The 12,565-nt window shown below is 46.3% G+C and overlaps 7 protein-coding genes across 7 annotated transcripts in view, besides 4 other annotated features; 1 reads left to right on the top strand and 6 right to left on the bottom strand.

Annotated features, from left to right (window-relative positions):
* Positions 1 to 467, bottom strand: part of TraAM80_02561 (amidohydrolase) — a gene marked incomplete at both ends in the record, with an annotated part of 684 nt that extends 217 nt beyond the window's left edge. The window contains one exon of the mRNA XM_029379560.1: positions 1 to 467. This exon is cut by the window's left edge and continues 217 nt beyond it. Coding sequence (XP_029240620.1) covers positions 1 to 467 — 467 coding nt within the window.
* A 355-nt stretch (positions 468 to 822) lies between these two features.
* TraAM80_02562 (uncharacterized protein) lies at positions 823 to 1,131 on the bottom strand (the record flags this gene model as incomplete). Its single annotated transcript, XM_029379561.1, has 1 exon — positions 823 to 1,131. The coding sequence occupies one exon, from the start codon at positions 1,129 to 1,131 to the stop codon at positions 823 to 825; it is 309 nt and encodes a 102-aa protein (XP_029240621.1).
* Positions 1,132 to 2,223: 1,092 nt separating this feature from the next.
* TraAM80_02563 (pentatricopeptide repeat-containing protein) lies at positions 2,224 to 5,292 on the bottom strand (the record flags this gene model as incomplete). Its single annotated transcript, XM_029379562.1, has 1 exon — positions 2,224 to 5,292. One exon carries the CDS (start codon positions 5,290 to 5,292, stop codon positions 2,224 to 2,226), a length of 3,069 nt encoding a protein of 1,022 aa, XP_029240622.1.
* Positions 5,293 to 5,452: 160 nt separating this feature from the next.
* Positions 5,453 to 5,497: a microsatellite.
* A 223-nt stretch (positions 5,498 to 5,720) lies between these two features.
* TraAM80_02564 (uncharacterized protein) lies at positions 5,721 to 6,035 on the bottom strand (the record flags this gene model as incomplete). Its single annotated transcript, XM_029379563.1, has 1 exon — positions 5,721 to 6,035. One exon carries the CDS (start codon positions 6,033 to 6,035, stop codon positions 5,721 to 5,723), a length of 315 nt encoding a protein of 104 aa, XP_029240623.1.
* A 24-nt stretch (positions 6,036 to 6,059) lies between these two features.
* Positions 6,060 to 6,088: a microsatellite.
* A 172-nt stretch (positions 6,089 to 6,260) lies between these two features.
* TraAM80_02565 (uncharacterized protein) lies at positions 6,261 to 9,680 on the bottom strand (the record flags this gene model as incomplete). Its single annotated transcript, XM_029379564.1, has 1 exon — positions 6,261 to 9,680. The coding sequence occupies one exon, from the start codon at positions 9,678 to 9,680 to the stop codon at positions 6,261 to 6,263; it is 3,420 nt and encodes a 1,139-aa protein (XP_029240624.1).
* Positions 9,681 to 9,708: 28 nt separating this feature from the next.
* Positions 9,709 to 9,762: a sequence feature (A-rich).
* A 1,101-nt stretch (positions 9,763 to 10,863) lies between these two features.
* On the bottom strand, positions 10,864 to 11,472 carry TraAM80_02566 (uncharacterized protein; the record flags this gene model as incomplete). The annotated part of the gene is made up of 1 exon (XM_029379565.1): positions 10,864 to 11,472. The coding sequence occupies one exon, from the start codon at positions 11,470 to 11,472 to the stop codon at positions 10,864 to 10,866; it is 609 nt and encodes a 202-aa protein (XP_029240625.1).
* Positions 11,473 to 11,598: 126 nt separating this feature from the next.
* Positions 11,599 to 11,625: a microsatellite.
* Positions 11,626 to 11,696: 71 nt separating this feature from the next.
* Positions 11,697 to 12,565, top strand: part of TraAM80_02567 (sialidase) — a gene marked incomplete at both ends in the record, with an annotated part of 1,002 nt that continues 133 nt past the window's right edge. Inside the window, one exon of the mRNA XM_029379566.1 lies at positions 11,697 to 12,565. This exon is cut by the window's right edge and continues 133 nt beyond it. Coding sequence (XP_029240626.1) covers positions 11,697 to 12,565 — 869 coding nt within the window.

A 12,565-nucleotide genomic window follows, 5' to 3' on the forward strand; every position in this document is an offset into this window, starting at 1 on the left:
TCAAGTACACCAAGCTGTACAAGCTGCTTTGCACCGCTCGGAATCACCTCCTCTGCGTGCTGGAAGATAAACCGTACAGTGCCGCAAATCTTGTCCTTCACCTGGCAAAGGACCTTGACAGCTCCGAGAAGCATTGCAGTGTGTGCATCGTGGCCGCAAGCGTGCATCACGCCAGGCCGCTTTGAGCTGAACGGTTCACCACTTTCCTCCTGCAACGGAAGCGCGTCCATGTCAGCACGCAGCGCGTACATGGGCCCCTCCCCTGCTCCGCCACGGAGATCTGCAACCACACTGTTCGGCGTCAGCCGCCTTATCTCAAGGGCCGCCGGCATTGTGGTGAGGATGCTCGCTACGTAGTCTGCGGTCGGCTGCTCCTCGTAGGCCAGGTAGGGATTTTCATGGATGTGACGGCGCCACTGCACAACTTCGGGCTGTACATCCAAAATTAAGTTTGAAATGTCGATCATATCGTAATAAAAATATTGAACACAATAAAATGAACCTAAAACATACCCATAAAAAAGATGAAAGGCATCCGAGACCCACAAATTGGTTTATAAATTTTCATACAATAAGTCTGTGACCCGCACAAAGTGTAACTCAGGAGGGGCAAGGCATATTCATGTGAGAGTAGTGACCACTGAGTGTCATGCGCTCCACTAAGCTTCCTGTGCAATGTGCACCACAATCTTCCGACGATCGCCGTACGCAGAAACAAGGTGTTCCAACACAGTCACGGTCGAGCCATCGTCAAGCTCAAGCATTTGGTCCTCATTCCTTAGCGAATAGAAGTTGTCCATGTTGAGCTGCATGTCGTATTGCCTAAACTATTTCTTTTATACGCCGATAGTTTTTTTTTTTTTGGTAGCGAATGCAATAAAGGCAAGACCCGTAGATGCTCCAAGACAGTGCTGTCCATTTCTGGCATTTCCCATCGTTGCCGTACACCGTTTTCCAATCATCAACCACGGGACACTCCTTTTCCACTAGTGATGACGGCGGTCGCTGCTCCCTCGCCTCAGCAACGCGGTCGTCAAGTTGAGAAGCCTCCAGAGGCGTCCCCGTGTCTGTGCCATCCGCTCGCCCCACTCCAGGAGCCTCTATAGGCGGTGAATGATCTTTTGCTTTCATCAACGCCGCAGGCTGTTGCTTCCAACGGCTCTGCAGTGCAAAGAAAGACCTTGCAGGGAAACCACCTGCATCCGCTCCGCAACAAACTCAGCTTTAGCAAAACATACCTCGAAAAAACAGTCGTGGGAACTGTTCTCCGTGGACTATACCTGTTCCCCTATGGAAACCATCAGTTCGCCCAGATCCAGCGATGTCATCGTGGCATGACGCTCGAAACCAAATGGCCTTGAGGCAAGGCTTCCGTTGAACCTTCCCGTGGCGCTTGGCGTGTTTGGCAGTGCGCCAAGAGGGACAAAAACACTCATGTAAAAAGAGCTCTGAAGATAATAGGAACCGGATGAAACGCCCACAATGCCCACATGGGCGCTTTGCCAAACGCCACGCTTTTCGCGTAAAGAAGAAAAATCAGGACAATTCTCGTTTAGCGAATTTGACACGGTGTTTGAGCATTACGGCGAGATCCATCTTACTGTCTGTGTGGGCCTGGTTGCTTTCCCAGGTGTCCACTGAAGCCGTACACTCCTTCCCGTAATAGACCACGGCATATTTGACAAAACCACGATTTGCAGCTGACTCCAGCTGCCGAAGCGGCCCTGAACTCCCAGAAGGAGCACTAGCAAACTTATCGCCACACACGTAGTGATTGCAGAGAGGGCAACAGGAGCAGTCGCCAATTCTGTTATACTCGCATGCGATAAAATAATGGGGACCTGGAGAGATCAATTGCGTCACCGCAGATGGACACTGCAGGAAAGGCCATGAGGTATTTACCGGGCTTACGTCTCCGTAAATTAAATCCAAAACGGCCTCCGCGTCTCTCTGCCTACAGAGTGTCACAATGCTATCGAGGATCACTCCACCTTTCCGTAGGGGATATCGAGCAGGTAATGAAACCGCCGCGGCTGCCACATTCTCACTCCTATTGGTAGACTCCTACATACTCCAACCTGGAACCAGTAGGACGAGTATAGGGAAGAAGTTGAAAAACCTCAAGCCTGCTGGTAGTAGCGAGGCTAAACAAACACCCCCCCCCCACACACACACATTTACCCTGTTTCCCTTCCCAAACACCATTTTTTTTTCCATTATTTATCACGCCTCTTTGTGATGACGCCTTACCCGGTTTCTCTTCTTGAGGGCCCTTCGTGATACAGACGCCTCCTTCTCTCGTTGCGAATCCCTTTCCCACCGTTCAATGTCGTCTAAAGTGCCCGGCTTTTTTTTATTTCTTTGATACCATTCACGCACCAAGGACGCCATTGTATCCTTGTGGTCTTCTGAAGTACGACCAAAGCGCAGTGTGGGCCCTTCGGGAACCTCAAGAGTACCATGGCGGTACATCTCGCGCCACTTTTCCAAGTAATCGTACTTGGAGCGTCGGGTCACACCCTTCCCTTTGATGTCCAAAGTATTTTCCTCCTTCATCCGTATAGCCTTCACAGCTGCGTTCATCTTCTCTTTGGCGTCCTCTGACAACTCTGAGAAGAACGTATTGTCGTTTTCAAGCGCTATTTCCTCGTCGGACTTGTAGGGCGACAACTTGTCACGGGACTCTCCTTGCCAAACCAGTTCTCCAGAAATAGGAACATCCGCCGCCGTCTCCAAAATTGGTTTTAGCGCCCCGGTGTCAAAGCGATGATCCGGGTATTGACGGTAGTCCGATAACTCCCCCGGTGTCTGGGCGCCACTTCTCTCGATATCTAACTGGATGTCAGCGGTCCGCGCCGCGTTCCCAAGGGCTGAGAGTGGCGGAACTGACTCTGCTCCGTCGAGGATTTTTTGGTGTTCCCGCTTGACTACTTGCCGTTCCCGCCAGAGTCGTATACCCCACCCTTGCGGGCCACCGCCATCCTTGGGGTACGAAAACTCCCCACCGTCCATTGCCCAAAGGCTTCCAGTCACTTCCCCTTCTTCTGAGCGAATTTGTGGCAGCAGCTTTTGCCTGTCAAGACGCTGGAGATAATCTTTGGTTGGAAATGCAGAAATAATGCCAAGCTTCTTCAAAGCATCATTTTTTTCCTCAAAATTTTCGCCCTTTGGGGTGCCATCTGCACTCTCTTCCGAGAACAGTTCATGTTTGCTTGTTGTCTCTCGTTTCCAGTTTTCCCACCAGGCAAGTGTGGAGGACGCCGAAATTGGTAAAGGGGTAAGCACAGGATTACCCTCTGCGCCAACATCCACCGGCGACGTCGACGGTGGCTCTTCATTAAAACCATAGTTATGCTCCTTTCGTGCAAGATATTCTTCTCTCGCCTGCATGATGCGCCGTGCACGTCGCTTCATATCACGTTTGTAACCTGCTGCGTTGTTTACACGCACAATTTTCTTAAGGAAAGACGGTCTGATTTGAATGCCAGCGCGCTCCATGGCCTCCAAGTACCGGAGCGCCCTCGCAGTTCCTCCCTCCTCACCAGAGGACAGGTGCATAAAAATGAGGCAGTCGTACGTCCTTCTAGACGGGGTCAAATCCTCCTTTAAAACCATTTCTTGAAACAATTTTTCTGCCTCATCAATACGTTGTTGGTGCGCCAAGAGGGCAATGTAGCACTCGTAGCTGTAAACATCCTTTTTAAGGTGCCACTCCTCAAATGTCTGATTCCATATTTTGTTAGACTGTTCTTCAAACCGCCCAATCGTCGTTGTTTGGTCTGGTGTGTGCTCCATAGCCAATATTGTAGCCTGGCAACACAAACGAAGAAGGGCGTTGACAAATGGAAGTTGCATCGTCCAGCCACGTCGGACAACCAAATTATAAATACCAAAACATGTTTCAAGATGCTCAAGCCAGAGAGGAAGCGGATCCTCCGCCTTCTCCCGCATTGCAGCATAGTCGATACGAATGATACTTTGAACATGTGCCTGAATGGCCCATGACAAGTGTGTAATGCCCACCACAACTCCGTCGTCACGCATTTTACTCAGGTATCTCTCCACGGCTGCAATGTCCCCTACCACCTGAGCCGATCGGATGAGGTTGAGGTAGGTGGTGGCGTTCCACACAATACCCATCAATTCCATTTTGTGTGCCAGTTCTTCGCAACGAAGTCGCATCTCTGGTTTAGGGCTCTGGCTCAAATGGTACATCATAACATCGTAATGCGGACGTGACGCAATAAAGCCATAAACATTTTCCATTTGATCAAAAAGCTGAATTGATTCGGCGAGCGAGTTCAGCTGAGAGGAATCTTTGGCAAGAGCCTTTAGCTGGATAGCGAAGGTGACCTCATTTGGTTCAATGTTGGCGTACATTTTCATGTTATCTACAATTTGGATCACAGCGGGGTAGTCCTTCGCCTGGTGAAAAGCTCGCATGAGTTCATGCCAATTGCCAATACGTGGTGTGATTCCCTTCGCCTTCATTTCCTCTATAAGGGCCATTGACGCATTCACATCGCCGCTTCGAGAAGCGTGTCTCATTAACGCTTTATATAACTCCGCGGAAGGACCTAGCCCCACAGCGCATGCAAAATCAAAAACCGCCCGACTCATTGACGTGTATTGCTGCCGTGAAAGAGCTGAGATGACGATGATCAACCCCTCTTCCGTGTACTCTAGGCCAAAGTCTTCTAATATGCCCGCAAGCTCCTTGCTGGCGTTACTCACCTCGGAGCTATCATCGATGTACGCCACAGGGACATTAACTCTTGCTGCAAGCTCTGCTGCGGTCATCGCGCCATGCGAAGTCGATTCTGTATCGCTGTAAGTTATGAGCTCCGACACAGCCTGCTCCAAGTGTTCGTAGCTAGAGGAGGGCGGCAGCAGCTCCACCAACTCATTATTCAATACGCCAGTAATCGGGGGATACACTTTGGAACACTTTCCTGAATGCGGCTGCGTAGATGGCGGGGATTGCAATAACCTGTTGCCGAAATTTAGCAAGGCTTGCATGCCTGAGGAGTTGCGTTCCACCGCGCCCACAATATCTTCTTGCTCTTCTTCAGCTGGAAACTGCCAGGCGTACGCCCAGCGCTCAATGGTGTCATCCCATTTTCCTTGCACTGGAGGACGATAGTCGGGCGGCAGTGTGCCTTTTCGATACATATCTAACTCCATTTCTTTGGCGCTCGGCCCAAAGGCCACTGTACCCCTAAGAGCGACATGCTTCAATGCCTGTGCGTACGGTGAGAGTGCTTTAGGGAGCCGCCTTGCTGTGGCCAACATCACAACCACTAATAAAGCAAGCAGAAGAAGACAAACCAACGTGAAACAGAAGCGTGGTGTGTTTCAAACAATTTTGTACGCCTGCAATGGAAGGACGTCCCCACACCACTTTTTTTTTATATATACCTCTCCTCTTTTTCATGGGTGTCTTCTTAGCTATAAAACACCCACAAACGAAAAAGAAAAACACAACACACACACATACTAGAGGAGGCCTCCGACGAAACAGGTTCCCTCAATCCACCCTTCTCCCTTCTGCCGTTTTCGTGGTTTAACACCCTGCGTCCACCACCACCACAAATTAGTGGATGTGTTCAGCGCGGTAACGCACAGGGTCAGGGCAGAAAGCTCTGCTTCTTGTAAGCACGAGTTCTCCAGACCCCCCCCCCCACGTGGTGTACCCGCCGCTCTCTCCCTTACCCTCTCTTTTAATCCTTCTTCTTTTCATGTGATTCCGCCGTGCCGGGCGTGAATTCCTCGTGCTTCGTCTCCTCAGCCGATTCAGAGCTAAAAATCTCTTTAAATAACCAGTTTGTTAAAAAGGCTAAGCCGGCTCCAAGAAATCCAAACACCCAGATGTGAACGTTGTCAGGCATGGCGAAGACCAGCGATAGCCAGCACAAAAAGAGCGCGACCATTACAACATTAAACGTAATCCACACCACTGGCGAAAGGGCAGAGCCTGGCGTGAGAACATGATTAACCAATCGAGCCAGCCAAGGCAGCTCCGACGCCTCCGACATCGCACCTTTACTTTACACCCCTAAACACACACACACACACACACACACACACAACAATCACAAATGGACCGAACGAACCAAAAGAAAAGGGAGGAAAAAAAAGAGAGAAAGAGACAGTTGAGAGAAAACGATATGTACAAGTGGTCAAAATCATCAATTTTGTGTTCCGCCTCGCACTACAAGAGAAATTTAGTGCAAATAACTTATCACCCGCAACAAAAATTGCTACCGCACAGTCAATTGAATCCTGTCATGCCACGGCGAGCTCAGCTCCACGCAATGTGGCGAAAGCCATCGAAGTCTACATTTCGTGATCATCAGCAAGGGATCAGGACCTTCAGGGGGACCTTCCTTATTAATTTGCGGAATATCGACAGTGGACTTCAACTGAAACTCAGGCAGGTGACCCGCAAAAATCACACCCAGCAAACCCACTGAACGAGTCGCATGCCATATTTTTATATTTTCCATCTTTTCACTCAAGACAGCAATGTCGTGAGTGGAAGTGTTGCCACTGTAGGCGACACACAATATTTTCTCCGGGTGCGAAACAAATGAGGCGACAATGCCTGTCGTTTTCATATTAATAACGCGTACGACACCGTCACTGTTGCCAACCGCTAAATACTGCAGGTGCTGTTGAAACGAAACATTCGGCAAGTATTCTACAGCACGTCGAACTACTTGCGCTACAGGCATCAGACATGACCTTCGTTCTTCTTTGTTGGGGTTGTGAGGGTCAAGAGCTCGAAGAAGAAATTCCGTCATAATTGGGAAGGCATCATACGATTGAAGCGGCGAAAACTCAATGAAACCACCAAAAAAGGTGATGATGCGAGGTCTCCATGAACGTTTTTCATCGTACCACGACTTGACACGATGTTCAATAAAATCCTTTCCCTCAACACTTGCAATACTCATGAGAGTGTTAATGGCAAAGACACCATTAGTGTTCTCTCCCTCAAACGCTAACGTGCCAATTGCATCTACAACGGTTTTAGAATCGTCCAGCGCAATTTCTACTAACTCTTGATAATATTCTTTGATAGTCTGAAGTAGCAACAATATACAAGTTTCGCCCTCCCGCATACTCAATAACTGCGTCAAACGGGGCACGTCGGACTTAAGTCCCTCTGAAATAGACCTCCAAAGAATTTCATCGGTACGCGGCATGCTACCCAAAAAGGTCATTCGAACAAAGAATCCATAGCACCACACATCCAGCTCACTAAGGCTAGTTGAAACGTTAAACCAATGACGAACTGATAAATCCTCTGAAGACATAATCAATATTTTTTTAAAAAGATCTTTCAATTGTGGGGCCATCATTCCTTCTGCGGCCGCCTTTATGCATACCCGGATGTCTTTTTTGGCTGCATCAGACACCTGTAGAAGAAGAGGTATAGCTTGAACAATGACCTTTTCGGGCCTTGGTGGGGCTTCAATCCGCCCCGAACTCACAAGGCAGTCACTCAGTGCCTGGACTTCTGAGATGGAGATTGTATAATTAACTCCCGGAGAATTCTTCTGCGCTCTTGCAAAAAGAACGACCGAAAGAAGATACCCTGCAGACTGCTCCGCACAGACGGTACAAATGGAAAAACTACTCCCATTGAATCCTGCTTCTGGTAAATCACGCGGTCCCTGAAAGTTGTAATCAACACACTTTAACGTAGAAAACAAGATGGACAATGCCAATCGGCATGCAGGAGGTAAACCATCTGTTTTGTGTTGAGGCAATATGTCTATTAGAGGAATAACATTCATTCTTAATGAAAAGTGAATTCTCCCACAAATAGTAATTCGGTCAATTGTGACAGCGCCAACTTCTGCAAAAGAAGCCAACAGATCTCGTCGCCCTGCGCCTTCGGTGACGGCTGAAACATTGTGAAAGACCCGCTCCAAACGACATGTGGGTACATGCCAAAGATTCCCAACATTACCTGAAACTGTAAACGCATACTGGGTTTGTGGATCCCAAACAAGCCTGGTAAGAGGCGCACATGGAGACTGCAAAATACGAGTACACTCAAACGTTTCGGAGTTATGAATTACAACGGTTCCACGTTCTGTGCACACTGAGACAAAGTCCGCATCTAAATACCTCCTTTCTTGAGGCAAAAGGACAATTTTGTCCACAACACCTGTGTGCGCCATGGGAATAATACATTTCAATGTTCCAGAAATCCACACATGTACGCTACCGTGCTCATACCCCATCACAAAAATGATATATTGCCGTTTATAAAGTAAACAACAAGTAACTTTATCCGCTTTCTCTTCATGAGCCAAAAATATCGATTTGAACTGGGAATCACACGGAACCAAGGCAAAACACTCACCTGAACGTTTCACATTTATCACGGCAATATTATCTTCAAATGGTATAATGTCAATTAAAGAAATATCAGATTTATCCAGTATATTTTCATACAATTGCAAAAACTGTCTATGATTGTTACTATCAGTGACAGTAACTGTTCCTGGTATCCCACTGCATAAAGACTCCATACTTGTCAAAGTCAAAGTTAGGAAATATCTAGAGGTTCCACATAAAAGGGTACTGGAACAAGATGCAAGTTCGATAGGTTTACCTGACACAATTTTAATCCTATCCAACCCTTCCACATTCAAGCAGAGCGATAATGGAAGCGCCATGCCATCTGCGCGTATCACCACGAACAAGTCATCCACCCAAAAACCCGATACATACGGAACGCTCATTTCATTTTCAACCAAAGCCGTGTCAGATAATTTGGTGTCTTGCCAAAGTGAAAACTGAATCATATCTTGCCACACCGAAGCCAAAATAAAAGATGCTCCATATTTTCTTAGATATGACTGAGCGCCTGAGCTCCATAAATGGGATTCACAAGTTGTAGCTATGAAACATTTTTCCTGCTCGTCTTCAATCTCTTGTGGTGATGTGGAGGTCACAAAGACGTGTATCCTTCCACGTTCTGGAAAAGTTGCCACAACATCCACAGTGCCAGATTTCACTCCAAGCATGGGTGTAAGAAAAGATGGAAGACCCAGTTCAGAAAAAATTTCATGACTAGAAACACTCAAGAGAACACCAGAACGAAAGTTTACTATTCCACACAAGCCTTCTCTTGTCAAAACAACCATCAGCGACGAGTCAGAGACTATACCACAACACACAACACCACTTAATTTCCTATAACAACTAAAGTGTCCCACAAAAGCAGATTTTTCCGTATCAAATTGAACACATCCAATACAACAATTGGACGACACCAATACAACCCCATCAAATGATGAAAAAGAGACATGAACCATTTCGCCGCCGCAGCTAACATGCAAGTTTTTTACCAAAAGCGGAATAGGTAACGAAGGTTGTGAAGAATTGAAGTAGCTCACAGCACCGTTAGTTTCTAACAGGCAAAACATCGACGAGTCAAACCCATACTGTCGGAACAACAGTGTTCCATGTAAACGGTACTTGTCTCCGGTCTCAAAGCTACACAGGACAGCCTGAAGCTCATCATTCACCACAACCCAATCACCTGAAGGTGAAATCGTTACTGAGGGAAAAGCCTTTCTTTCTGAACTATTACCACCCTCCCTGGTGACAGTTACATAAGGAGCCAGATCATAGTTGGCAAGAGGAAGAGTCAAGTTCATCCCATATGCTAAACTGCCTTTAAACCACAAAAAAAAAAAAAAGAATAGCAAAGCAACAATAAGGGAGAATAAAATCAAAAAACATATATTCTTCTGCCCCCATTTTATTAAGTAAGGAGGTTGGAGCCCACCCATGTAAAGTACAATTAAATGAAAATTTAAGAGAAATTTGCTGTGGGTCCTGTTTCCTTTTCTTTCTCCATATCAGTGGGTTTCCTTCCTTTCAAAAAAAAAAAAAAACATTACCAGGTCCATTAGATGCTGAAATAACAATTTCATTTTACTACTGGTACCTTCTGTCTTCAAAATGGCGCCCCCAAAGTTAACTTCAGCAACCCGTAAACGATTCTGAGTAGATAAAAAAAAAACAAATCATTACTTGGATGGTGGCACCCTAAGCTAGTCACGCTTATGAAGTCTGAAAGCGAATCAACCATCTTATAAACTTCCAGCGGTGTTACACTTTTGCTGGTAAGTAAAGAATTAACAAAGTCGACAGAGCATGCTGATCAAATAACAGTGTATGCAAACTTATTACTGCAATTTGCAGGTGATGAATCCGGGAAACCATCACCAAAAGCAACAATAATGGACATGAGGAAAGACCGTTTTCGCATCCAGCGTCATCCTAATCTCTCTCCCCAAGCTGGGGTCTAGTGTCCTCAAAAAAAAAAAAAAAGTTTGTGTGGTCCACACTTTCGGGCTGACAAATAGACCAATAAGACACCACCCTGAGTCAGCAAAAATATCCAAGGGTAGCACTCTTGCTACAACTATTTCTAGCAGAACGGAATTTTGTGGTGTGTCAGCGTCGCCTTCAAATCTCATGGTGGTCGAATAAGGCATAGTTCCGCTTTGTAGCATTGTGCAGGCTCACTACAAAGGAGACAATGCAGGAAAATATTATCCCCAAAATATGAACCTCGTACCTTTTATTGCATAAATACTTCTACAGAACAAAAAAAACGCACATAACTCTATATTCTCCTGATGCATGAAGATAAATAAGGATAAAAACGTAACTATTCTATAAAAGCAGTAAACAAAGATACTGTTATCCAAAGCAACTTCCACAGCAATACAATCCCCGCACAACACTTGCCATCAAAAATAAATAAATAACAAAGCCATCCAAAGCAGTTACTTTTTAAACTCCGTGGAACTCCCTTGATAAAATGACTCACTAAATAAGCTGACTATAATCTTCATCTGAACGATTTTTAGACTTCCACTGAAAAAGAGCGGCTGCAACAATAACCACTCCAACAATTCCTGTAACAATAGCAATAATATAACCTTTCGAGAGAAAGTTGTCACTTCCAGATGGGTTATATCCGGGGCAGACAGTCATGGATGCGAGACGAAACTCGTACGTCATGTTCCCTGTTTCAGTAGCAGACAAGACACGTAAATCAATCAAGTTTTCGTCGCAATCCACGTATACATTCGCCATCAGTTTTTGAGTGGATCGGAGTGTGAAGAAAAGTGTTTTGTTTTTACGGCTCAGGTTCCCTGAAAAAACAAAAACACCCTCGCAACCCTTTTCGTACATAATCATATATCCAGAACCACACTGCTCAGAAAAAGAAGAAAAATTTTTTGGCCGACAAAAACTCACTCCAAGAGTAACCTCCCTTTTACTCAGCGTCATCGAAACATTTCCATAGTTTGCAAGGTACTCCAAGGACATATATTCATCTTCATTGCCTGTATAAGCACGACATTTATCACCATGCACCTGACCAGCAACGAAAATAATTACAACAAGAAAAGAAAGATATTTCTTTTTCATCTTGCCTACTTGAAATTAACTACAGCAGAACCAGGAGACAAAAAAAAAACAAATCACACATAACTCAAATAGTAATAATAATAGTTCACACCACACCCAATACCCTCAACATAATAATAACAAAACATATATATATATATATATATGTATATAAAAAGGTGTTTGAAAAAACAAAAAGAATAATAGTGAAAATTGGGTAGATAAATCGGCATTATTCGTTGAATATGGCGTCAAACCATAAAAACAAGCTGCGCTTACTAAAAAAAAAAAACACTCTCAATACAATTTCAAAGCACCATAAATTTCGCCCCAGAATTTCCCTCGCGTTGGGAACTATTAATGTGAACCGTGGCAGGTTCGAGCGACACCGAGGCCTGCCCAGCGCCACTGCCAATACTTTTTCTCACAAAAAAAAACACCACCCATTAGTCTATTATGCCAAGACCTATGGCCCCACAAACTGCGCACCGATCACGCGCGGCGTTTCCGTTGTGCGCGCTGCGGCGCAAGTATTTAGTCCTTGGCTGCCGGCTTCGGCCTGTGCCAGCGAGCCCGCCAGCGCCTTGGCGCCCGGATCAAGCCGAGTTGAACTCTTTAAGCAGAAGAATTCCACAGTGCCACTTGAGGACAGTAATGGCACGGTCAGGGAGCGGGTAGTTCACTCGTTCCGCATTCTCACCCTTGTTAACGTGAATGAGGTGATGGTTGCCATTGCGGATGCCCGCTACGAAACATCCTACGACAATTCCTTCATTGAGACTTCTGTCAAGTACAGCGTGGACGATGGAGCGACGTGGAACACCCAAATTGCGATTAAGAACAGCCGCGCATCGTCCGTTTCCCGTGTGATGGACGCCACAGTGATCGTGAAGGGGAACAAGCTGTACGTCCTGGTGGGAAGCGTCAATAAGACACGAAACTCCTGGACGCAGCACCGTGATGGGAGCGACTGGGAACCGCTTCTCGTCGTTGGTGAGGTCAAGAAGTCCGCTGTGAACGGCAAGACAACCGCAGCTATCAGTTGGGGGAAGCCTGTGTCTCTGAAGCCAATGTTTCCAGCAGAGTTTGAAGGAATCCTCACGAAGGAGTTCCT

Source organism: Trypanosoma rangeli, assembly GCF_003719475.1.
Source record: "Trypanosoma rangeli strain AM80 chromosome Unknown Tra_15.4_contig_00059, whole genome shotgun sequence".
Classification (NCBI taxonomy): domain Eukaryota; phylum Euglenozoa; class Kinetoplastea; order Trypanosomatida; family Trypanosomatidae; genus Trypanosoma; species Trypanosoma rangeli.